Raw genomic sequence first — 27,334 nt, 5'->3', positions numbered from 1 at the left:
TGTGAAATTTTGATAATAATCTAGAAAGAACACACAAACTTTCTAATATGGATAGGATTCTCTCCCAAATTGACATTTCCCCACGTTGTAGAACTAAAAAAAATCTTATTTCCCCGGGGCACCTGGGAGGCTCAGTCTGTTGAGCGACAGTCTCTTGGCTTCAGCTCAGGTCATGATCTCAGGGTCCTGGGATTGAGCTGCCCACCTGGGGCTCAGGCTCAGCACGGAGTCTGCTTGGGATTCTTTTGCTTTTCCTCTCCCTTCCCCTCTGCCCCTCCCTCTGCTCACACTTGCTCTCTCGAAAATAAATAAATAAAAGCTTTTTTAAAAACATCTAGTTTCCCATCATTAATTATGAAGTATAACCTAACTGCATAGTTGATTTTGGAATTTACAAGTTAAGGTCTTCAAATTGAGTTGTATAATTATTTCGAAGATACTTATTTAAAGTAGTATACCAAAGATGGTTACATGTATCTATACCGTGGCAATTTTTACCAGAAATCCTTTCTGAATATAACTTTTGCTCTTGAAATTAGCTCGCATTCATCTTTAATGCAAACAGTGTCCAATGGCTAGTCATGGTTGAGATGTAATTAATGTGCTCTTCAGTACGGGTATAGAAACCATACCACGAGTAGAAACATATAACATGTTAAAAAGAAACAACACTCAATCTACAGTCCATTACATGCCATCATCCCTGGTGCCCCCAATCTTGGCTGGCACCATCAATTTGGCAGTTAAGAGAATGAAGGGACCCTGAGTGCCTTGCTGAAAACGGTTCACACTTACCCGCCGGAAGACCATTCCTACAGAAACAGAAAGGGGAGCTTCACCTCCCAAGAAACAAATCATTACTGCTCTGTTGACCCCCAATCAATAGGCTCAAGACCAAATCTTATATTTCTCCTTAAAAAAAAAAAAGACCTGTTCCAAGTGGCCTATTTGATTAATAAAAATAAAACCTTAACAAGAAACTAATGCCACGTGCCAAACAGTCACTCAGTGAAATTAATTTAATCAAGCATAGTTTTGGCCAAAAGAAAAGGCTGGGCTGCGTAAAAAAAAAAAAAAAAAGTTTCATTATAACAAGCGTTTTATTTAGTATAAAAGAACTGTGAACTGAAATCTCAACAAGCCCAAGGACAGATCTTAAAAGGCCAGAGCAAGGTAAATAGCTTGTACTTATCTTTGCTCCATTGACAGGGCTCAACGGTGTATGCTGGGCAGATTTACTCTCTCCAGAGGAGTTTTACTTTTTTCTAAAAAAAACACTGAATGTATTTGTCTATCCACAAGTCATATGGAAAACAACAGAAAGTGGCAGGTTGAAAGAGCACCAACTGAAGTTCATGAAAATTCAATTCTTGCTCCGCCTCTTTTTGTTCCTTAGCTATTTGACCTTGAATTCCTCACAAAACCTTCCCCTAAGTGTGTCTGTTAATGTAGTTCCCTCATCTATAGGACAATTATAATAATACCCGCCTGCAAAGCAAAAATATATTACATGAAGTTGAGGTTTTGCTATTTTATTTTAGTAACTTGTATGAATTTCTTGTTAACTCTTCTCCCCATTGCTTACCGTTACACACTTCTGTTAAATAAACGAAAAACCACTTTGATTTGCTCAAGATGAAGAATAATTCGAGCTGGGTATGAAAATAATGATCTCATCCATTTTACCATGGGAGTGCCAGTATATTTCTTATGCTCATTAGCTAGGTTAGTATAGCGAAAAGAACAATTGGCTCAGGAGTCCAACTTAGATTTTTGTCTTGCCTTCACAACTTAATCAACTTCCTCTGGTGACAGTGTCCTCCCGTGGCAGTCAGGAGACAAAGAATTTCTGATGACAGATGATGTTGGGTTCTCAAAGAAAAAAAATACATTGATTCCCGGCTACTCCGGTGTGATAGAGGCAGTTAGCCACATGGTACTTCTGCAGACAGCCCCAATCTTGCCAGCTCAGTAGTCTATGGGTGCCTCCCCTCCCTCCCCTTCTATGAAGAAGTGTCGGACAATGCCACTGTAATCCAGCTGAGCCTAATAATGTGAAAGATCATCTTGGCTGTGGGCAGGATTGCAGCTCTCATATTTCTCTCTTAGGGAAACTGTTTTCTCTATCTGGGTCTTGGGAAGATGGGGGCTAGATTCCAAAAGGGGAGGTAAGTCATAGTGCAGTTGAGTCACTTCCCTCTCTATCCCACGGGGAGAAACATCTAGAAAGACACACATCAAAATGTTAAAAGGTGCTTGTTTACAGATGGATGAATTACTGACTACTGCTTTAAACTTCCTTCTTTATACTTTTCCATATACAGTGAGTATACAACAGAGCTATTTCTATTAAAAAAAAAAGCTCCCATAAAAACTCACCTTGAGGCATAGGGAACCATGAGTCTCTTCTCACTCATAACTTGAACCAATAACTACTCATGCTTTCCCATTAGGTTTTATTTTGGATGAGTTGTTTAGCTCAATCCCCTCTACCAACCCTTCTTCCCACTTTCCCATCTCACCATCCCATTTTTTTAATTGTTTCCATCATGTACTTTGTCTTCATTGCCTAATATAAAAATATTCCGTACTCCCACAAACAGAAAGCATTATGTAAAACAAAAATAAAAGTTATTGAAGAATGCATTGGTGCTTACTGAGATTTTCTGGAGAGAAATTTTGAGAGAAGACCATGTATCCAATCTTCGATCCAGAATAATGGTAAACCGGGAGTCAGATCCATTTTGCCTGCAAGATAAGAGGAAATAATGTTTTTCTTCATAACTACCCAAATTTGCTAGGTTGTGTCCTTAATTCTGACTATTTCATTTACATTTGATGTCTTAACTAAAGATACATTTGGATTGGGAAAGCTATCACAAAGTGCTATGCTGGAAAACCAATTTAATTCCATGTTCTACTACTCAATATTTAAAATTTCTTCTTTGGCACTAACATCGCTCATTTATATAGTCAAGTGATAGCATAATGCAGATAGGTCACTGAAATGAATTTGGCTTACTGCAATCTTAGGTATGAGAAAACCTTAAAGACAGCTGTCCTTTATGACATCAGATTTAACTTTTCATGGCAATCCATCAAGAACCAATGATCCATCCATTCATTTATTCACTCAGAAAAACACTATTAAATATAGGTTTCTATCTCATCTGCTCCTTGAGAAGGCAGTTTAATGAATAAGAAAACCTTTATTTGCCCTAAAAAGACCTAAAAGACTTTCAAGCTTTAAGAGATGCACTACAAATTCAGTTTTCTGTGATTTGACTTTAGTTCATGAAACTCTTCATATTTGTACCGTTGTAGATTTGTGGCCTCTTAGTCTTCAGGCTTAATAAATGGAAAATGTTTCCTTTAAAAATGTTTGTTTTCAACCTAGGGGCGCCTGGGTGGTTCAGTTGGTTAAGCGTCTGCCTTCAGCTCAGGTCATGGTCTCGGAGTCCTGGGATCGAGCCCTGTGTCAGGCTCCCTGCTTCTCCTCTGCTCGTGCTCTCTCTCTCTCTCTCTGTCGCTCTCAAATAAATAAATCTTAAAAAAATAAAATTAAATAAATAAAAATTTTGTTTTCAACCTAAATAAAATCTTCAAGGAAGCTTCTGAAACTTACCTTTCAAAGCATTCTAGTGTCAAATGATTTCTAATATCAAGAAGTTCCTCCTAATAAATTCCAATATCACTTTTGAGTCTATTTAACATTTGGTCTTCATATTTTACTCTTGGAGCAATAGCTACCCTCACTCTGGGCTGGAAAGATTTCCTTTTAGGCAAATCAAAGGCTTTAAGTACGATCATCATTTTCAACCTACATTTTTCTTCATGAAGACAAATATTTCTAGACTCCCAATTTTGTTTTCATAGATCCTCAGTATAATTTTTATACCAATTTAGGTAGCTGTCGGCTTCCCCTCTTAAGTTTCATTTCTTATCTACGCTGAAGGTGAGTCTTATAATCACTTACAATAATAATAACATTCACACTAAAAAGCCATTTTCCTTTATTACATTCAAATGGGTATCTAACACCTAACAAATTGAAAGAAATGTAATGAAATGCTATACCTTGCAATAGATGTCAAGTAAGTCAGCACTTTTGCTATCACTTCTTCTGGTATACATCTGAAATTACAATTTTCTGGAAAAGTAATGATCCAATCATTATCTTTTCCCCGGCCACCTAAAACCATACAAAAAAAAAAAAAATCAACCAAATTAACAATTCATGTGACAGCAACGCAAGAAAGAGGATTTGGGAGTGGCAGTTTTGGGCCAATGTAACTTCTATAAGGATGATGGTCTCCACATAAATCAAAATGGCACCATGTCCCCAAGTTTAAAAAAGAAAAGTAGCCAAGGGGCGCCCAGGTGGTTTAGGCAGTGAAGCATCCAACTCTTGATCTCAGGGTCTTGAGTTCAAGCCCCACATTGGGCGTGGAGCCTACTTAAAAAAAGAAGAAGAAAGTAGCTGAATAGTTTCTAAATGAAAACAGAGTGTAAGAAAGAAAAGAGAGAGAGAGAAGGCAAAATGAATGATTATAGTCAGAAGAAATTTTCATGGAATACATATAATAAATATAATTAAAAACACAGCTGACCTCTCATATTGGACAACCAAGGGTACTGGGAAATAACGGTTTCTATGCCAATGCTACGGGCCTCAATTCAAACTGGGCAAACATTTACAGCTATGGTCAGCCTGAAAGAATACAGTATATAAACTACAGGAAATAAGTGCTGTTCTAATGGATTTGTGGCAGAAACAACATAAGCAGTAACAGCAACAATAGTATAGGACTCATACTCATGCAAAGAAACAAAGACCATGAATTTTCTATGGGTTCAAATTCAGTGTGCACCCTACTCCAGAGCCCTCTACACAGCTTGGAGGATAAGGAACATGAAAGCCACGCAGGTGCAGGGATGAGCCTTATACATGTTCAAGGTCCCACCGTATAGCTGGCCCAACAACTGGGCACAGAGTAGGCACTCTACAAATATTTAGTGCTAAATAGAAGTTGAAGGATTATTTTAGGAGGAAAGTTACAGGGTGGTCTTTGAATTTAGCCTGCTAATAGAAATCTTTTGAGAAGTTTATTTGTAATTCTCATTTGGCTGAATTTAAGTGAATAAAGATGTAGGGCTATAAAAAAATTCAATGTGCAATAAAAATATGTCAATGGCAGGGCACCCGGCTGGCTCAGTCAGAAGAGCATGTGACTCTTGATCTTGGGATCATGAGTTCAAGCCCCACACTGGGTGTAGAGATTACTAAAAAAAAAAAATAAATAAACTTTTAAAAAAATAAGACAATGGCAAAGGAGATAAACTGGACTGATAAAAATACTTAACCCAAAAGAAAGCAAAAATGGAGGGGGGGAAAAACCAAAGAACTAACGGGACAAATAGAAAACAAATAGTAAGATGGTAGATTTAAACCCAACCATATGAATAATCACATTAAATGCAAATAATCCTGACATCCCAATTGAAAGTTGGAGATGATCAGATTGAATTAAAAAAATCAAGACCCAACTATATACTATCTACAAGAAACAGACTTTATTTTTTAATGTAATTGCATTTTTATTTTTTTTAAGTAAGCTCTACACTCAATGTGGGGCTTCAACTCAGAAACCCAAAATCAAGAGTTCCATATTCTACCAACTGAGACAGCCAGCCACCCCAGAAACACACTTTAAATATAAAGCACAAATGCATTAAGAGCAAAAGATTGGAAAAAGATATACCATGCTAATAAGTCAAAAGGAAGCTGTCTAATTTTAGACAAAACAGATTTCAGAGTCAGGAATATTACTAGATATTAAGAAAATCATTTGATAATCAAACTATGGTAAATTAATCAAGAGAGTCTAACAATCCTAAATGCTTATGTACCTGTTAACAGAGCTTCAAAATACACGAAACAAAAAGTGATAGAAATGCACGGAGAAACAGTCAAATCCACAACTTTAGTCAAAAAAATTTCACCACCGGGGCGCCTGGGTGGCACAGTCGGTTAAGCATCCAACTCTTGGTTTCAGCTCACGTCATGATCTCAGGGTCCTAGGATCGAGCCCTAAGTCACGCTCTGTGCTCAGTGAGGAGTCTGCTTGAGATTAACTCTCTCTCTTTCCCTCTGCCCCTACCCCTACTCATGTGCATGCTCTCTCTCTCTCTAAAACAAATAAATCTTTTCCAAAAAATTTTAATAATAAAAAAATAAAAAATAAATTTCACTACCCCTCTCAATAATTGATAGAACAAGCAGACAGGAAATTTGCAAGGATACGGTACACCTGAGCAACAATCTTAACCAACATGGCCTGACATTTATAGAAGATTCTAGCCAACAAAAGCAGAATATATATTCTTTCCTAGTGCACTTGGAAAAAAAATCAAATTCATTCACTGCCTTAATCTTCACCAAGGGAAACATGAGCGAGAGTCCCCATTCCCAAGTCATCTTTTTGAATCAAACTAATTCAAAGTATTATATCAAATGATAAATCTTCTAGGCTTAGAGAGCAGGATGAAGACTATCGCGGACCATAACAGCGTCTACCCAAGGCTTTCAAAGGAACTCAAAGGAGAAACTGTACAACTCTAAACCAAGAGATACAGCAAATCATTAAACAAAGGGGCTCTCTAGGTAGAGTATGATATAGAACCAGTAATATAACTAATGTATAACAGGGGTACCTGGCTAGCTCAGTCGGTAGAGCATGTGACTCTTAATCTCGGGGTCATGAGCTCATTGGGCATAGAGTTTACTTAAAATAAACACATAAAAATAAAAAAATAATGCAGAACATATAATTCAACATATATATATATATTTATACATATATTATATTATATTATATTATATTATATTATATTATATTATATTATATTTAATGTAACAGACTTGCCAAGCAAGCTGGTAAACACTCCAGTTAAAGACAGAACCAGCTAGCGCTTAGGAAATCTATACCTATCAAAGGAAAGCATGCTTATAGGTTCTTATAAGGGTAAATTATCATCAATCAATCTATAAACTGTTATTACCACTGAATACCTACAAGTACTTGGTAGTAAATGTGTGAGAAGAGAACGAGAGGAGTTTATATTCTAAATTGGGGGGTTCCAATTATTTTTCCCACTGGAAACCCTTTCTCCAAAAGAACCAATATGCTGAATCATTTTGAAAACAACTGACAAAAGCAGATAAGGAAATTGTGGCAGGGGTCTGGGTAGGGGAGCGAGCCTTGAGGGTCATTCTGTACGGAACACAGTTGGGGACTGGGGAAAATCTCAAGAGTGACAATATGTCACACATTTATAGCGCTTCGAAAATAAAACATAAAGCCACATTAATTAAGTCACCACTAATTCACAATTACTGTTAATTATAATCATTAAAGCAGAGGCCAGACGAAAGTGTCCAATTAGGATCATCTATAAAGTAAATGCTTGTTTAGTAAACTGAGCATGCTGGTATCATTCAGGCACAATAATTAAACTACTTAAAAGGAATAAGATCATTTCTTATACTCTCAACTCCTAAGAAGATTCATTTTCATGCAAACAATGCAAACTCATAAATTTTGCATAGCTGTTTAATATAATAATGTTTAATGGCATAGTTCAAATTAATACTTGAAAGTCGTTTGCTTGTTTTTAACCAAAACTTTCCCTAGATTTCTGAATGAATCAAAAAGAGAGGGGTGGTTTACCAGTTGTATCTCTAAAAATAAGTCACGCTCTTGAGCTGTACTACTCACAGTAGCCAAAAGGTGGAAGCAACCCAAGTATCCATCAACAGATGCATGGACAAACAAAATGTAGTATATACGTGCAATGCAATATTCTTCAGTCTTAAAAAGGAAGGAAATTCTGACATATACTGACATATACAACTTACCTTGAGGTCATTATGCTAAGTGAAATAAACCAGTTACAAAAAGACAAATCCTGTATGATTCCATTTTATGTGGTACCTAGAATAGACAAATACCCAGAGACCGAAAGGAGAATGGTGGTTTCCAGGGGCTGCTGGGAGAAGGGAATGGGGAGTTATTTTTCAGGGGGTACACAGTTTCAGTTTTGCAAGATCAAGAGCTCTGGAGATGGATGGTGGGGATGGCTGCACAACACAGTGAATGGACTTAATGCCCGCCAAACTGTGCATTTAAAAATGGTTAAGATGGGCTCTCTTGGGTCCTCGCCTCCAAGATAACCAAGAAAAGAAGGAATAAGGGTTGCGCCGCAAAGGGCCGCAGCCACAAGCCGCCTGCTCACAGCACCAACTGCGCCCGTTGCATGCCCAAGGACAAGGCCATTAAGAAGTCTGTTATTCGAGGGCGCCTGGGTGGCTCAGTCAGTTGAGCATCTGACTCTTGGTTGCAGCTTGAGGCATGATCTCAGGCTCCTGAGATCGAGCTTCGCGCGTCAGGCTCTGTGCAGGGAGGGGAGTCTGGTTAAGGATTCTCTCCCTCAGCCCCTACCCCAACTCATGTGCGTGTGTGCACGTGCACTCTCTCAAATAAGTACAATCTTAAAAAAAAAAAAAAAAAAGTTTGCTATTGGGACCACAGTAGAGGCCACCGCCAACAGGGCCATTTCCAAAGCGAAGGTCTTCTAGGCCCATGTGAGACTGCTGTCTGTGAGACTACTTTACTGGGCGAGCTGCACCATTCACAGCAAGGTAGCCCAGAATCGCTCTCCTGAAGCACGGAAGGACCCAACGCTCCCACCCCTACCCCGATTTAGACCCGCGGGTGCTACCCCACCACCCCCACCAAAGCCCATGTCAGCAGCTAAGTCCTTAAGCGCTGAAGAAAAACTGTTCTCTGGAAAAAAAAAAAGGGGCGCCTGGGTGGCACAGCGGTTAAGCGTCTGCCTTTGGCTCAGGGCGTGATCCCGGCGTTCTGGGTTCGAGCCCCACATCAGGCTCCTCCGCTATGAGCCTGCTTCTTCCTCTCTTACTCCCCCTGCTTGTGTTCCCTCTCTCGCTGGCTGTCTCTCTCTCTGTTAAATAAATAAATAAAATCTTAAAAAAAAAAAATAAAATGGAGATCATACTTTAAAAAATGGCTAAGATGGTCAATTTTAGGAGTATTTTATCATAATTTTAAAAAATTATACACAGACGTACATAAATATACCAGTGTGTGTATATATATATATATATATATATATACATATATATCTCTTAGAAAAGTAAACTTACTTTATCATGTGTCAATGAAACCCTAAAAAAATAACTCAGTATATGCTCTTAAGTAGGGTTACTTGACAGCACTTGTAAGAAATACTTAAATAATCAGAGCTGTGGTGGCTGAGAAAATCTCCAAGAAGCCAGCTCAGTTGCCACCCTCTCTCTCAGCCTGCACCCACCTCGATGAACTCTACTTGCACCTATCATGGATTTCCAAAGGCGTGCCTGAAAGCCAAATGTACGAGGGCGGTAAGATTGTTTTCATCACATATCTAAACCCTCTAAATATCTATTTGTTTAGCAACTACGTGCACAACGCATAAATGTTTATCAAAGTAGTGCTTCTCAGCATGCGACTCTTGATCTCGGGGTCTTCAGTTCGAGCCCCACATTGTGTGTAGAGATCACTTAAATAAAAACTTAAAAAAAATAAAATAGTCCTTCTCGAACTGTGTGCACACGTGCACAGATGTGTGTATGGCTACTTACATAATAAGGACCACACTCATTTTGCTGACAGGTTCATACATTTCCCTGGTCTAAATATATGAAAAGTCTGCTTACCAGACAGGAAGGCGATATCTTGCATTAAGAAATGACTGATGTCCTTTGCACGGAGAAGCAGCTCAGTTTCTATGACAAACGAGGAAGGGAGAGAGATGACATGCACATTAGAGCACAGCTGGAAGCATCCACATGATTTCTCATGATGCTGAAAGGAGACCTGGGGGGCCCACAGACACACTGCTGATCTCCTCTCTCCTCCTCCCAGCTGCATGGCTAGCAAATCGCACCCTTGAAAATATCACTGGGTAAGTAGGAGCAGTGTCCTAGTTCTCAGAAGCTATACCTAGGACACAAACTACTCTCACTCACCGGAAAGCCAGGGGCAAAGGTCCCAACTCCACAGGACATCCAGATTTATTTAAAGGGTAGACTGTCACATAGAGACACCGTGGCAGACTGTCTTCTACTTCTGAGAATGCCTTTTATTCTGCAAAGTTTATGAGCGATTACAAAGCACTTCTTGGATCTTTTATCTTATTGGATCCTTAAAATAGCCCTGAAGAAGGTATTCTTATCCCGTCTTGTAAGCCAGGAAGAGTCAGAGGGAGTACCGTGGAGTGGTTAAGCGTGTTGCTTTGGGGCCGGACAATACAGACTCAAATGTCAGCCTGTTGCAAACATGTCCTTACCCTATAAACTGGGCACCACACATCTACCTGACAGGGCGCTGTGCCAACTAACCGCGAAAGAATGGGCATAAGAGCTGGTGTTCCGTCGACGGTAACACATGAACCCGTCTCTGATTATCGCGAGTGGAACAGCAGCCACGCGTTGCTCAATATGCTTCCATTGCCCCAGATCTCAAGTGCTAATTTGTAACGTTCCATTCCGGTGAACTCTACAGGGGCCAAAAATCAAAGTCTACTACCTGCGTCTGGTCCATGAGCAAGGATAACTTTTTAAAGAAAGCGGGTCATCAAACAAGGCTATTTTGGATCGTTGGTTTTAATGCCTGTGGTTCCACATCTCATAGAAGCCATATTTTCCACTGCTCTCTGACACAAAGGGCCTTGAACGGCCTAGTACCGGGTGGTGTCAGGCTGATGACACATTACCCTCCTCAGTGCTCCTCAAACCGTACCATATGGATGCTGTTTACCAGAAGTGATCCTGCTCAAGGGCATTAGAAAAGGAAGTTCTCAGTGAATCCACAGTAGACAGAGTAGTGGGTATCCGTTACAGAATGACCCGCCCCTCACCTAAATACTCCAGACTTGAAACATCAAAAAATTAAGTGACACATTTATTTTCCTAAGACACACGCCATTAAAAATCTGCAATTTGTCAGGACATAAAAATCAATTCCGAACACTGTCTTGTAATTACGGAGAAAGAGCAGACTCCTGATAGGTCCCAGGCCAAGGCGTGTGCATTTACATTTCTGAGCCTCCACGTCCACACTGCTGAACAGTTATTTTTTGAATGCTACAAGAATGTGTTTGTGGCAGCCACAAACATGGGTTCCACACCGACACGTTTAGGTATGGAGATGTGGAGAAGGGGTGAGAATGGGGATAATGCAGAGGACTAGAAGTCTCTCCGCCCTTAGAAGCCTGCAAAAGTGGCAATGCCCCACATGTGTCATACCACTTAAATGACACGGCATCAGACATGAAAACATTCCTATATAATAAGACCAAAATTTCTCCCCCATTCTGATCAGTAGGAAGATCTCTCAAGATAAATCAATGAATTTTATGTCAGATGGCACCCCTGGAAGTAGCAATATCTGCAGCTTGACTCCTCCCATTACCACTCAGGCTCGTGTGTAACCACAGAACTACAACTCTTTAATCCAGTCGTGTAACAAGAGGCATCAAGGCATAAAATAAAAAGCCAAGGGCTACGAGTGGAAGGACCTGGGCTTAGTGCCAGCTCGGCCACTGAGCAGCTCTGTGATCCTGAGCAAGTCACACCCCACCACTTGCCTCACTGTCCCCCATTTCGGAAGTGGGCGAGATACAACAAATACTTTCTCAGGCCCCTTACATTCTAGGAGATTCAAGAGCAGGTAAAATCCAGAGTTACAAGGAAAACATACTGATGTTTCCATAGTAAAATGTCTCCCATGACTGTGCCAAAAAAGTCACATTTTCAGACTAATGAAAAAGGATGAGATAATGGTTGAAAGAGAAGATGTCACTACTTTAAGAAATGATCGAGTTCTAGATGGGAAACGGACTGAAGGGAGAGGAGACAGCAGAGGAAAGGAGACAGAAGACACGGGGTTATCAGTGAGCCGCCACAAACACGAGGTGAGATGGTTGCTGAGAACAGAGAGAGAGAGAGAAAAGGGACTTTGGGGACAAAGCTGACACTGAGTTACAGCCAGCCCCATATCTGACCCTCTTGAATTTCCACACATATTTCCTCCTGAAATAGAAAAGTGAGAACAGGGGTGCCTGGGTGGCTCAGTCGGTTGGGTGTCTGCTTTCAGCTGAGGTTGTGGTCCCAGGATGCTGGGATCAAGCCCCCTGTCAGGCTCCCTGCTCAACAGTGAGTCTGCTTCTCCCTCTCCTTCTCACTGCTGCTCCCTCTCCCTCTGCCTGCTGCTCTTGTTACTTGTGTTCTCTCTCTCTGTCAAATAAATAAATAAATATATAAATAAATAAAATCTTTAAAAATAAAAACATAAAACTGAGAACAAATATGACTTATAACTTTCCTCTAACTGACCCTTTAAACTCTTCTCATCTGGGCATGAGAAATAAAAAGCTTAGGTCACCAAAGCTGAATCAAGTTCACATTACAGCCTGTGTCTAGTTGACCAGACTCACGTTTGACAGGAGGCTTGTCAAGCTGGCCCACGTGGAAAGCTCAATTACTCACAAATCAAAGGCACACATTCTTCTTACTTTGGACTAGTTGCTCAACGGAAAAAGAGCTGACTGGGAAGCCAAACAAAGGGTACTAACTCCATAGGTAATCTGACAAACACCCTAAACCCTCCCGACGGAGCAGCTCTTCAGCTCTGCGGCAGAACCACGCACTTGTAGTCGAGCACAGACTCCAAACAGAAGACGAGAAAAGTGCTTGTCGATTCATTCAATCCACACACAGGATCAGGAAGCAAGAGAGACAAGCTTTTACTTCCTTGACCACAAATCACAAACTCATCAGTAATATATCTTTTTTTTTTTAAGATGTATTTATTTATTTTAGAGAGAGAGCGAGGGAGCGAGAAAGCAAAAGTGGGGGAGCGGCAGAGGGAGAGGGAAAGAGGGAATCCCAAGCAGACTCCCCACTGAGTGCAGAACCCGACGCGGGGCTCGATCTCACAACCCAAGCCGAAACCAAGAGTCGGACACTCCACTGATTGAGCCACCCAGGTGCCCCTCATATTACTTTTTTTTGTTTTGTTTTTTACTTATATTTCTTTTATAAAAGATAGTTGTGCAGGGGCGCCTGGCTGGCTCAGTCAGTGGAACCTGAGACTCTTGGTCTCAGGTCGTGAGTTTGAGCTCCACACCGGGTGTAGAGATTACTTAAAAAAGAAAAACGGATTGGGGCACCTGGGTGGCGCAGTTAGGTGTCTGACTCTTGGTTTCAGCTTGGGTCCTGATCTCAGTGTTGGGAGATCAGGCCCTGAACCGGGCTCATGCTCGGCACAGCATCTGCTTGAGACTCTCTCTCCCTCTCTCTCTCTCTCTCTGTCCCTCCCTCTCGTGCTCTCTCTCTCAAATACATTAATAAATCTTTTTTTTAAAAAAAGGATTTGTGCAAATGAGGAGACAAGCTCAGAATTCAAATATGAAGAATTTAAAAGTCCTAAAAGGCGTGGAAATAAATAATATATTTTGGAGGGATGGTTCACAGAGGAAGGTATACCCACCAATCAGTTGATTTATATTGGTTATATCCCTTGCAGAGATGGAGAACCCTTGTCACCTTGATACAAGGTGCCCTTCATAGTTTTTAAAGATTGATTTTGTATTCATTCACTTTTTTAAACAAACTTGAAAGTGCACTGAGCACTGTTCCGACTCAAGGTAGAATCTAGTAGCTTTAGAAGAAGCTTTTACAGTGTCATCTATTTGGTACCCTAACCACCTTCAGACAATCTAAAATCTGCACTCAGAAGAATATACTCAATTAGCTCTAATGCAAATTACTAACTAGATATGTCTCCATGACCTCCCATTTTCTTCCGGGAAGAGTATCATTCCAAACTATATCAAGAATGTTTATAAACAATCTTTTGCAAGGAACTCCATTATTTTTACAGCCTGAAATTCTTAACAATGATGCTTACTTTTAGTAATCATCTCTTTGAAAGTTCCCTATTGCTGATGTGCAGAACTCAGATAAAATTAGGTTTTGAGTCCTAAACCCTGTTGCAAGGCAGATGGGATTCTACGAGGGTAATTTTCCCCTTTCAATATGAAAGGCAGATACACTATCCATCTGTAAACAGTAATGACTTAGCACATGCAACAAACTGAAGTGCTGTCTTGATTTGTGTTATGCTTTAAAAAGTGGAATAAACAAAAGGGTAATTCTGAAACCATCACAAAATGAATTCCCATTTCGCCACAACAGAGCAAACTACGCCGGATTCTGTTCTACAACAAAGGTACAGTATGAAAGACTCACATAATTCTGTACTAAAACAGCCAAGATTCTTGCTAAATCCTTCTGCTAACAACATACTGGAGCCTGCTTTCAATCCACCATAATTCAATTCACCAAACATCTACTGGGTTTCTATTTGTTTCCCTCTGCTGGGTGCTGTGGCTCACTGGAATATAAACAAGAGGTTCTCACCTTAAAAAGCTTAAAAATTAACAGAAGATATGACAACCGGCCATAAAATATAGGACAGTATCTGCTGTAAGAGAAACATACGATAGAGGGTATGGGGGGTAAGATTATTACATCTAAGTTGAGCAAGTGAGAAAAAGGAAACTTTCATAGATGATGTGACATCCGAGCTGGGCCTTGAAAATTGATTAGGATTCAAACACATGGACAGGGGACCAGAGGACATGCCAGGTAAAAGAAGCAAGGTGCCAATGCAGGAGTAGGTGAGGGCATCGGGGACTGTACGTAGCCTGATACGGTTTGAGTTTAGAGCATGGGCTAGTCCAGCTACAGCCAGAAAGCGAGACTAGAAGCAAAAGTGGAGAATTCCGCAGGCCTCCAGAAGAGGAGAGCAGGCTTCTGAAATCCTCTGATCCAGGACCACTGACTTAGCACAAAGATATTTTCCAAGCAGGTAAATCCTGCAACACTGCGGCAGGGATGTAGCAACTGGTGGATTCCATAATCAATTAGCTACTAACTTACAGGAGAACCTCGGACAATTCACTGAAGGTCTGCATGACTCAGGTCGTTTAAAAGCACCTATACAACAAAATGTGTGGGAAGAAAAAGGAAAGTGAAAGTCCCTCTTTTGTGTGTTATAAACCCCAGGTAAAACCTGACTTGAATACTATTCTAAAATACTCATTTTTTTTCACTGTTAACATTTCTGAAATCTGGGGATACCTTGCATTCACCTTCACATTTTATTCGGTTTCTCATTTTCCCATCCAAAACCCTATGTTAAGGAGACAAACCATGAGAGACTCTTAACTCTAGGAAACGAACTGAGGGTTGCTGGAGGGGAGGGGAGGGGGGATAGGGTAACTGGATGATGGGCATTAAGGAGGCACATGATGAGATGAACACTGGGTGTTATATGCAACTGATGAATTACTGAACACTACATCTGAAACTAATGATGTACTATATGTTGGCTAATTGAATTTAAATTTTTTTAAAAACCTATATTAACTACCTTAGAACAAATCAATTACAAATACGAAAAGGAGGGGCGCCTGGGTGGCACAGCGGTTAAGCGCCTGCCTTCGGCTCAGGGCGTGATCCCGGGGTTATGGGATCGAGCCCCACATCAGGCTCTTCAGCTATGAGCCTGCTTCTTCCTCTCCCGCTCCCCCTGCTTGTGTTCCCTCTCTCGCTGGCTGTCTCTATCTCCGTCAAATAAATAAATAAAATCTTTAAAAAAAAAAAAAACAAATACGAAAAGGAAAAACAGGAAATTATAAAATAAATTCCCAACCTCTTTGGGGTTGAGATATATACACACACACATATATATCATTAGATGGATATAGATATATTAGGTATAGATAGATATATAGATATATTACATATGACACATATATGTCATTAGATTTCACAACTGTCATTTTTTTTTAACTAGGCTCCATGCCTAATGTGGGGCTTGAACTCACAACCCTGAGAGATTAAGAGTCAGATGCTCTACCGACTGAGCCAGCCAGGCGCCCCCACAACTGTTGTCTTAGATGTCATATACTACAAGATAATGTGGCATGAAAAAAGAAATCAAAACCATCCATTCGGTATGATGTCAACTATGTATCTATTTAACAAAATCTGTAAAGAAATAAACTTCAATGTTAATAGGGTTTTTTCTCTGGGCCATAAAATTCATTTGGGGGGCATATATTCCACATTTCTTTTGCAATGATCAAGTTGACTTTTTTGAGACTATTTTTTTAGAGCAGTTTTAGGTTTACAGCAAAATTGAGGGGAAAATACAGAGAGCTGCCATATACCCTTTACCCCTACGTAGGCACAGTCTTTCCCATTGTCAACATCCCCCACCAGAGTGGTACATGTCACAATTGAGGAAACTAAATTGACACATCATTATCAATTGATTTTTGACAAGGACAAGACAATTCAATGAAGAAAAAACAACATCCCCATTTTCAACAAATGCGGATGGGACAACAGGATATGCACATTCAAAAGAATAAAGTTGTCGGGGAAAAAAAAAAGTTGGACCCCTACCTTACACCACATATAAAAATGAACTCAAAATGGATCAAACATTGAAATGTAAGATCAAAAAGAATAAAACTCTTAAATTATAGGAATAAATCTTTGGGACCTTGTGTTAAGCAAAACCTTCATATATATGGCATCAAAAGCACAAGCAAGAAAAAACTGTTAATTTGACTTTGTCAAAATTTAAACTTTTGTGCTTCAAAGGACACTAACAAGAAACTAAAGACAATCCACAGAAAGGTAGAATATATTTGCAGATTATTTACCTGTTCAGGAATATGTATCTAGAATACATAAAGAACACTTACTAATCAAAAATAAAAAGGCCGGGGCACCTGGGTGGCACAGCGGTTAAGCGTCTGCCTTTGGCTCAGGGCGTGAACCCGGCGTTACGGGATCGAGCCCCACATCAGGCTCCTCCGCTGGGAGCCTGCTTCTTCCTCTCCCACTCCCCCTGCCTGTGTTCCCTCTCTCACTGGCTGTCTCTATCGCTGTCGAATAAATAAATAAAATCTTTAAAAAAATAAAATAAAAAAAAATAAAAAGGCAAATAGCACAATTAAAAATGGGCACAGGATTTGAATACATACCTCCAAAGAAGATATAAAAATGGCCAATAAGCACATGCAAAGATGCTCGACATCCTTTCGTCATTATGGACATGCATATCAAGACCACAGTGAGATGCCACTTCACACTCATAATCAAAGATGGACAAGAACAAGTGTTAGCAAGTATGTGGACAAATTAGAAGCCTCATACACTGTTCACGGGAATATAAAATGGTTTAGCCCCTGTGAAAAACAGTCGTGTAACTCCTCAAAAAGCTAAATGGAGAGTTTCCATATGACCCCGCAATTTTACTTGTAGGTATATGCCCCCCAAAAAATGAAAACAAGGGTGCCTGGCTGGATCAGTCAAAGGAGTATGTGACTCTTGATCTCGGGGTTGTGTGTTCAAGCCCCACATTGGGTGTAGAGATTACTAAAAAATAAAGTCTTGAAAAAAAGGAAAACATACATCTAGACAAAAACACACACAGGAACGTTAATAGCATTATTCGTAATAACCAAAAGGTAGAAACAACACAAATACCCACCAACTGAAGAATGGATAAACGAAATGTGGTATATCGATACAATGCAGTATTATTTGGCAATAAAGTAACGAAGGACTGACACATGCTACAGCATGGACAGATCTTGAAAATATTTTACTAAGTGAAAGAAGCCACAAATTGTGTTATTCCATTTATAGGAAATATCCAGAATAAGCATAGAGAAAGACAGAAAGTAGTCTGGTGTTTGCTTAGGGCTAGGGAAATGGGGCATTTGGGGGCATGATAGCAGAAGGGTACAGAGTTTCTTTTAGGAATGATGAAATGTCCTAAATTGATTGCAGTGACAGTTACACAACTCCGTGAATGTGCTAAAAACACTGAATTTTACACTTCAAATGGGTAAATTGTGTGGTCAGTGAATTATATCTCAATAAAACTTACAAAAAAAGAAATGAGGGGAATAATTAGTGTGAGAAAAATGTTCACTGGAGCAAAGGATGCACCTTTTTCTACTTCTCCTTCCTAAGGAATTTAATCATGAAAAACAAACAGAAGTGATCCCGACTTTTGGAAATACATGTTAAGCAAAAAAAAGATGAAGGTTGTGCATAAAGATAAGCCACAGTGATGTAAATACACAAAAGTCTGGTTTTTTTTTTCACAAAATAAATATTTCTTATAGAGGCAATACAGCAAAGTACTTCTGAGTACATGTTCCAGGGACAAAGTGCCTGGATTCCAATTTCAGCTCAAGCACTTGCAAGTTGTATGACCTTAGACAACCTGCTTAAACAGGTGTCTCAGTTTCCTTTATGGGTAAAATGACGAAAATGATAGTCCCTGTTTCACAGGGTGATTGTAATGAGTAAGTTTGTTAATACAAAGACTTGGAACACTGCCTAGTATATGGTAAGTGCTCGATAAATGTTAAATTGTTAAACAATAAAGAAAAAACAACGTGGTAATGTTAAAGGTACAGTGTACAAGGGAGCATTTGGGAAGCGGCAGACAATGACTGGGTTAGCAGCGCGGGTCTGCAAAGATTTAAATTCCCATCTTCCCCAGTCATAAGTGCGCCAGGGCCAGAATACCACTTCCATCTTTTAGTTCCTCTGCAAACAGGGGAATATGTCATGGTTCCTTGTCCGTATCTCACGTCTTGTATGCAAGGAAAACTCCTAGAAGATCTCATATTTGAATATAAAACTTGAACTTCTGGGGCACCTGGGTGGCTCAGTTGGTTAAGCGTCTGACTTCAGCTCAGGTTGTGATGTTGCGGGGTGGGAGGGGGCAGGCTCCGTGCTCAACAGGGAGTCTGCTTCTCCCTCTCCCTCTGCCCCTCCCCTCCAACTCATGCTCTTGCCCTCTCCCTCTCTCTTCTCTCAAATAAATAAAAATCATTAAAAAAAATAAAAGACTTGAACTTTCAAGTCTGAAAAACACAGAGGAGCCTCCCTTATTGGTTACATGGGGAACTAAAAATCCTGAAAAACCCTCCTGTTCCAAAACACAAAAGCATGGTGGGAAAAATTAAATTAAATCTCCTTTCAAATGCATGGCTAAACTGGCAGGAAGAAAGGGAAATCCTCAGAGGCCAAAACCGTTTCAAGGGCGCATATCCTGAGAGAGAAGCCAACTGCGAATGGCAGCCACCCTATGGCATCGGCCAGTTCCCAGGTGACTTAGAACTTGATCCGAATGGTCATGCGCTGGTGGAGATTCAAAGCCTACAGCACTGGGAATCAGATCAGAGGAAATATAGGAGAATATCTTATATAAACAGAATACAAGCAGTACAAAGCTTAAAAGACAGATAATTTAGGCTACATGAAATTCAAAATTTTCTTTCACCAAAAGACAACATAAAGAAAATGATGAGATAAGCCACGAATCACGTGCAGATATCTGCAACACACACAGTGACAAATAGAATCAAGGATATTTGAAAGATTATAAGTCAATAAGAAAAGACAAATTACCCCCACAGAAAAGCGAGAAGAATAACACAGGCATTTCACAAAGAAGAAACATTTAAAAAGATCCTTGATTGCATTTGTAATGTGTGAAATGCAAATCTCAAGGACAATAAGATAATCTTTTATCCCAACCACTTAGGCAACAATTTAAAAAAAATCAACATTAGCAAGCACCAAAATGTGCAACAGCATAATCACAGATCGGTTTTGGTTTTGGCCTTGGCGTTTACCACAGATTTCTTTTCTCATGAAGCATCCATTTTGAAAGACCACCCTAAAAACTGTTTCAGAGACAGTAATAAGAGAACAAATCAGGTAGAGTTTTTACCCTGATAGAGCTGAAGGGTAAATACGATGACCTGACCCGGTCTAAAATGGAAAAAAAAATCAGATGTGGCAACAAAGACCAAAGGAAATCTGAGGGTCCTTTAAAGACATGCAGAATGTCAAGTCAGGGGCACCTGGGTGGCACAGCGGTTAAGCGTCTGCCTTTGGCCCAGGGCGTGATCCCAGCGTTATGGGATCGAGCCCCACGTCAGGCTCCTCCGCTATGAGCCTGCTTCTTCCTCTCCCACTCCCCCTGCTTGTGTTCCCTCTCTCGCTGGCTGTCTCTATCTCTGTCAAATAAATAAATAAAATCTTTAAAAAAAAAAAAAAAGAAAAAAGAATGTCAAGTCAAACATTTGGAAGCGGGGCCTGAGTATCTACTATGCATTCAGTGTCATTTTAGCACATGTTTACACAGCCCATGATAACGACTAGATTCCAATTCGGGGAAGCACGTCCACAGATCTGGCTGTCCTCAGATGCTCAACCTTTTAATTGTGCTTTGAAGGAAGGAACGGTGGGATGATTTTACCCCCGGTCGCACGAAGTGTAATTCTAGGGGAGGATGGGAAGCGGAAGGAAGAAATGAGAGGAGGAAGGAAAGAAGAGGAATACAAAACAGGAATCCACATTTCAACACATTAGGTGTCTTTCATTTATCTATCAGCCACAAAAACAAATGGGTTGGGGCACCTGGGTAGCTCAGTCATTAAGCGTCTGCCTTCGGCTCAGGTCATGATCCCGCATCGGGCTCCCTGCTGGGCGGGAAGCCTGCTTCTCCCTCTCACACTCCCCTTGCTTGTGTTCCCTCTCTCGCTGTCTCTGTCTCTCAAATAAATAAATAAAATCTTCAAAAAAAAAATGGGTTGATGCCTTAACCTATGCTGAATATCTCTTGGGACTCAAATTTCAGCATATGAGTTTCAGGTCATGACTCCATGTTAACTCTAAGGTCGATGGACTCTGCCCTGCTTCCAAGGAGGACAACATGGCAGCGATCGGACATACTTGTGGGCCCTGCAGATGAAAGGGGAACTATTCATTTCTGTAACTTTTGCAAATACTGATGTTTATGTGTTTATGCACATGCACACAGTACACGAAAGTGAAAATTTTAGATATTGCAGTTAAAATGGCTGGTTTTGAAAGGTCCCTCTTCCATCTTTAAAATCACTTGCAAAGTCAGTCTGCAGCATGAAGGAGCTCACAGTGACAGGAAAAGATAAAAACTGCAGTAGGAAGCCTCTTCTTACTCTTCCAGCATGAAAGCTCTTTCGTGACTTGATCATGTATCTTAAAATTTGCAGCCCCTTAGTCAACTATATTCAAAAAATTAATGAAATAAAATAAATTTACAGTGCCCCCAAAATGACACAAGCTTTGTTGATGCCTGAACTATGGTAAAAGCACTTTTAAAACTGTATTGGCATCCTCTTCAAAACTATACAATTGTTAGGGAAAGAAATGTCTTTGGGGGGTATCTGTCTGGCTCTGTCCGTAGAGTATGCGACTCTTGACCCAGGGGTTGTGAGTTCGAGCCCCACGTTGGGTGTAGAGAGGACTTAAAATCTTTGAAAATAAATATCTTTGAGAATTAGCTCCCTTGGGTACTTCCGAAGGCACAGTTTAAAAAAAAAAAAAAAACCCTCCTCATCACACAATTTTAAATGTTCCAATTTATTCCTTCACAAAAGAAATTTAGGGAAAAGGCATGTAAATCAAAGGGGCATCATCCTATTCACCCAAATCATCCCGTTTCAGTACCCACAGTACAAATGAGCAGGGACACGTTTGAACATGAGCTTAAAGATAAATTTACTACCCAGCCACTACAGCCACTGCCACCGGCAAATAATTCTGAACATACTACCTCAGCAATAGGTAATTAACATTAGCCACTTTTAAAATTTTTATTATAACTTCAGGCCTTTCAAGAGCAGCTATTTAAATCATAAGCTATAAAAGTAGACAAGATGACCCACTGATGTCAGAACTCACAATATCCATGTAGACATAGGACTAAATGCCAGATCCCCTATGTTGTGGCTATGCATCTCTTCTTGCGTTCAGAAAAACTAATTTTGAATTACACAGCATCTGCAACGGTAAATCCAATTAAAATGACTTACTTTAGCTCATAAGGCATGCAGAAGAACACACAACATTAGTTCACGGTCCTTGGAATGTGTTAACTAAGGAAGCAAACCTGACCCAATTTTGTAAACTATCAAGTGCAAAACGGCAAATAAAAGCCGGGCTGGCTGCTGCTTTTTGCTGCGATGAATCACACGATGCAGCTTGCAGTTGCAAACTCAAAGATGTCCCTCAGATGCACATACTACTTTTAAGTGTCATCAAAGAGCTTGAGAATATCTAATCACACCATTTCAGTTTAAACAGAGGAAATGTCATTTAAAATCATTCCCTATGGTTTTTCTTATCAGACCGTATGTTGAACAGCTGAACAGCTAATGCCTCAACTTCACTAACGGTGCACAATGGTGCAAATGAAGGCTTGAGGGACAGAAAACCCACAACGTCCCCCACACGTGAAGGTAACTGTCTGGCTGACAGCAGCAGCAGACGCTGAGCCAGCCGCAGTATATTTGAAGAGGCAGCTCAAACCACGACCAGACCAGACTTTCTGGCCACAAAGTTATTTAAAATTAATATTCCAGTAGCATCTACAAGCTTTCTATTTTGCCTAGAAGCTTCAGAAAGAGAGTCATTAGCAACTTGCTAAAAAGGAAGTCAGTATATAATTACATATAATACATATGAAATATGTGTATAACGTATAGACACATATAAAAAAAATCTATACGACTTGATTTTAAGACTTGATTTCCAGTGAAAAAAAAATGTTGTCAGGGAACTGTCTTGGGGGCGGTGGGAAGTGATAAGTTGATTTTTTAAAGTTCAAACATCTACTTCCTACGAAGTGAGTAAGAGATCATTTGAATATCAATAAATTAATAATGGTGACACTGAAATTAGATTTTAAAGCCATTGGTTCTTTACATCTATAAATATATATCAGACAAATGAGGATCAATTTCTTAAATAATGTCTATATTAGAATCTCCTGTTAAAAAAAAAAAAAAAAGAATCTCCAGTTAATGCTAATTACTTTCCTAAGTAGCTGGAGGTGGTCTCAATACAAAATTGGGCCAGTCTCTATCGAGGAAATACAGAAAGAGTAAATAAATTGTATGTACTTATTCAGACATAAGCAGTGTGAATAACTGTGTTAAGAATACATCATTCTCAAAAACAACAGCTTCTCCATGGGTTCATTGAAACTATGAGCCCACGAAGGCAAAACTGGACAAATGCTTTCTCTGTGCTGAACAGATGCAATAGCCTCTTTGTGCTCTAGAAAGGAAAACGTTTAAATAACACAACAGACTGATTTCATATATTTTGTTTCCCGTACTCTTGCATCAAAAATTTCATAATGAGGGGCGCCTGGGTGGCACAGCGGTTAAGCGTCTGCCTTCGGCTCAGGGCGTGATCCCGGCGTTACGGGATCGAGTCCCACATTGGGCTCCTCCGCTGGGAGCCTGCTTCTTCCTCTCCCACTCCCCTGCTTGTGTTCCCTCTCTCGCTGGCTGTCTCTCTCTCTGTCAAATAAATAAATAAAATCTTAAAAAAAAAATTTCATAATGAAATCATTTAAAAATAAACACATTCACATGTAAGCCACATACTGGCCTACGGGGTATGATCCCAGTTTGGTAAAATACCTAGATATATGTGGATTCTTTCATTGTTGTTCTCACCAGTTAGGAATAAGCTCCCTGAGGGGCTCCTGGGTGGCTCAGTCGTTAAGAGTCTGCCTTCAGCTCAGGGCATGATCCTGGAGTCCTGGGATCGAGCCCCACATCCGGCTCCTCCACTGGGAGCCTGCTTCTTCCTCTCCCACTTCCCCTGCTTGTGTTCCCTCTCTCGCTGGCTGTCTCTCTCTGTGTCAAATAAGTAAATAAAATCTTTGAAAAGAAAAGAAAAGAAAAGAAAAGAAAAGAAAAGAAAAGAACCTCCCTGAAGGCAGGGATTTTTGTCTGTTTTGTTGACTGACATATCCCAACAGTGTCTAGCCCATAGGAGGTGATCAATAAATGTTTACTGAATTGAATTGATATATCTGTGTCCATAGAAAATTTCCTCTGGTCACAAACCCGAACTGTTAGTAGTGCTTTCCTCCAGAGAGTACGACTAGGCTAGGCACAAGGGTGACGTTCACTTACTAGTTTATGGGCATATGTTGTTCAGATGTTTTACAAAGATCATATATAAATAATTTAAACAGGGGTGCCTGGATGGCTCCGTTGGTGGAGTATATGACTCTTGATCTCAGGGTGTAGAAATTACTTAAAAAAAAAATTTTTTTTTAATTAAAAATTTAATTTTAAATTTAATTTTATTTTTATATATAATATGTATATACTATATAATACATATAATTAAATTTTATTTAATTAAAATTTAATTTTAAATTTAATTAAAAGTAAACACAGAAGAAAATGGAAAAATAAAAGATAATTCCTTTCCAAAAACAACCAAACAAAAAACACGCCATCCATGGGAAAAAAGGAGTGCCTAAGGCATTCGGCAAGGAGGAGAGAGATAAAGAGAAGGAAGCAAGAAGAGAAAGGGATGAAGGGCCAAAAAATACCTCAGGAAAATGAGGCGTGGCAGGTGGCAAGGGACAGGCGGAAGACCTCCACCCAAGAGGGTGCCGTCCCAGGTTGCTGGGCCTCGCCTAGCCTAGTCTCCAGTGGTGTTTATTTCTGAGCAAGGCTGTGGAGCTTTTCCATCCCCCCACCTCCCACTTTCAGATGAAAAACCACCCAATGGAGACAGTGGGTTTTCCTAATACAACAGCAGGAGCAGCCAGTGTCTTGGGAACCCAGTATGTGAGAGAAATTTTGAGAGGGACCCAACCATTCCAGAGAGAGAACTACACATGGATGGTGATTTACTCTAAGTACAAAGAGGGATAAATCAATGTTTCTTCCTTCTTCAAGCAACAGCAGAACTGGCCTAAGCTTTCCTGTCTAGGCCCCATGATCTATTTTCCTAAAAGACATCTCCTGCCACAGGGATGGGGATCACACGTTGACTGACAGTCTTGTCTAGCCTGGAAAGGTCTTTACAGATACCTAGTCAATGCGGTATCAAAACGCGTACCTCTCACTTGCCCTGCTGTTGTCCCATCCTGGTCCCACACAGACAAAAACTCTTGTGGATATTTACATTTTTGCTTCTTAAGCTTTAAGCAGGGTCTCTAGAATAAGTCTCCTAATAGGAATGAGTTAATATATTGCAATCTTTCTACACTCATGAAAAACTACAGATGAATAACCATCCCGAATGAGCATTGAGGGGCCAGAATGCATCACAGTAAATAATTCCCAAATACCTTAAATGTGAATACCCCATATTTAGGGAAAACTCAATTAGTACTACTATAAACATGTCGATCAGACACTCCCTAAACCGATCTACAAATTCAATGTGATTCCTGGCAAAATCCCAGCTAGTTTTTTATGCAGACAATGACAAGCTAATCCTAAAATTAATATGGAAACGCAAGGGTCGCAGAATGGCAACAACAATCTTAAAAAAGAACAAAGTTGAAAAATTCACACTTTCAGATTTCACATTTTCATACATGGCTACAGTAATCAGGACAGCAATACAGGTATAATTTAGACTTAGGGACAGATCAGTGGACTTAAATTGAGAGTCCAGAAATAAACCCTTACATTATGGTCAACTGATGTTAAGCCAGGGTACTAAGACATTTCAGTGGGAAAGAATATTCTTTCAATAAACAATGCAAGGAACACCTGGATATTGCACACGCAAAAGAAGAAAGCCCTAACTCACGTAATGCACAAAAATCAACTCAAAATAGATCAGACCTAAATGCCAGAACTGAAACTATAAAACTCCGATGAAAACATAGGTGTGATTTTGTGATCTTGAATTAGGCCAGTGTTTCTTACATAGGACATCAAAAGCTCAGGAGACGTGAATAAAAAATAAGCCAACAAGTACATAAAAAGGTGCTCAACAGTAACTAATCATCGGGGTAATGCGAACCAAAACCACAGTGAGCTATCCATCCCTTCATACCAGTCAGGACGGCTATTACCAAAAAGACAAGAAATAACGAGTATTGGGGTGGATGCAGAGAAAAGGGAGCCTTTGTGCGCTGTTTGGTGGGAATGGAAACTGCCGTGGCCACTATGGAAACAGAATGGAGGTTCCTCAACAAATTAAAAATAGAACTACCATAAAATCCAGCAATTCTCCTTCTGGGTATCTATCTGAAGAAAATAAAACACTAACGCAAAAAGATATCTGCACCCCATGTTCATGACCATAGACAAGATACGCAAGCCACTTAAGTGTCCATCCACAAATGAATAAAGAAAATGTGGTATGTATGTGTGTGTATATATATATATATATATATATATATATATATATATATCAATTCAGCCATAAAAAGGAAATGTTGCCATTTGTAGCAACATGGATGGACCTTGAGGGCACTAGGGATGATCTCACTTATATGCAGAATCTTAGAAGAAGAAAAGAAGAAGAAGAAGAAGAAGAAGAAGAAGAAGAAGAGGAGGAGGAGGAGGAGGAGGAGGAGGAGGAGGAGGAAGAAGAAGAAGCCAGCTCATACATAGAGAACAGATAGGTGGTTCCCAGAGGTGGGGGGGGGGCGTGCGTGATTTAATGGTCAAAATATACAAACTTCCAGTTACAAAATAAATAAGTCATGGGGATCTAATGTATAGCATGGTGATTATAATTAATAATACTGTATTGCATATTTGAAAGTTGCTAAGAGAGTAAATTTTAGAAGATCTCATCATAAGAATAAGATTTTGTAAACTACATGTGGTGACTGATGTTAGAGTGATCGTGATCATTTTGCTATTATTCAAATATCGAATGTTATAGACCTGAAACGAATAATGTTATATGTCAATTATACCTCAATAAAAAAAGAACTGAAAGCAGAGACTCAAAACAAAGAAAGAAAAAGAGAGGGAAATTTGACTTCAAAGTTAAAAATGTTTTGTGCTTCAAATGAAACCATCAAGAAAATGAAAAGACAGCCCACAAAATAGAAGAAAATACTTACAAATCAATATTTGGTAAGGATTTTGAATAAGGACTATAGAAAGAACTCATAACTAAACAGTAAAAAAAAGAAGAAAGAAAGAAAGAAAGAGCCCAATTTTAAAATGGGCAAAGAATCTGCATAGACATTTCTCCAAAGAAGATACACAAATGGCTAATAAGCACATGAAAAGGTGCTCAACATCACTAGTCATCAGGGAAATGCAAATC

At 39.8% G+C, this 27,334-nt stretch overlaps 1 protein-coding gene across 1 annotated transcript in view; it reads right to left on the bottom strand.

The window, feature by feature from the left end:
* Nucleotides 1–9,803, bottom strand: part of MCF2 (MCF.2 cell line derived transforming sequence) — a 79,540-nt gene extending 69,737 nt beyond the window's left edge. The window contains exons 1-3 of the mRNA XM_044392435.1: nt 9,779–9,803; nt 4,078–4,192; nt 2,658–2,748 (exon numbers count right to left, since the gene is read on the bottom strand). Of these exons, the coding sequence (XP_044248370.1) occupies nt 2,658–2,748; nt 4,078–4,192; nt 9,779–9,803 (231 nt within the window). The remainder of the gene's footprint in view (nt 1–2,657; nt 2,749–4,077; nt 4,193–9,778) is intronic.
* Between the last annotated feature and the right edge of the window lie 17,531 nt (nt 9,804–27,334).

The sequence above is a fragment of the Ursus arctos genome, chromosome X (assembly GCF_023065955.2).
Source record: "Ursus arctos isolate Adak ecotype North America chromosome X, UrsArc2.0, whole genome shotgun sequence".
In the NCBI taxonomy this organism is placed as follows: Eukaryota; Metazoa; Chordata; class Mammalia; order Carnivora; family Ursidae; genus Ursus; species Ursus arctos.
This window is presented reverse-complemented; position numbering and strand designations above follow the sequence as displayed.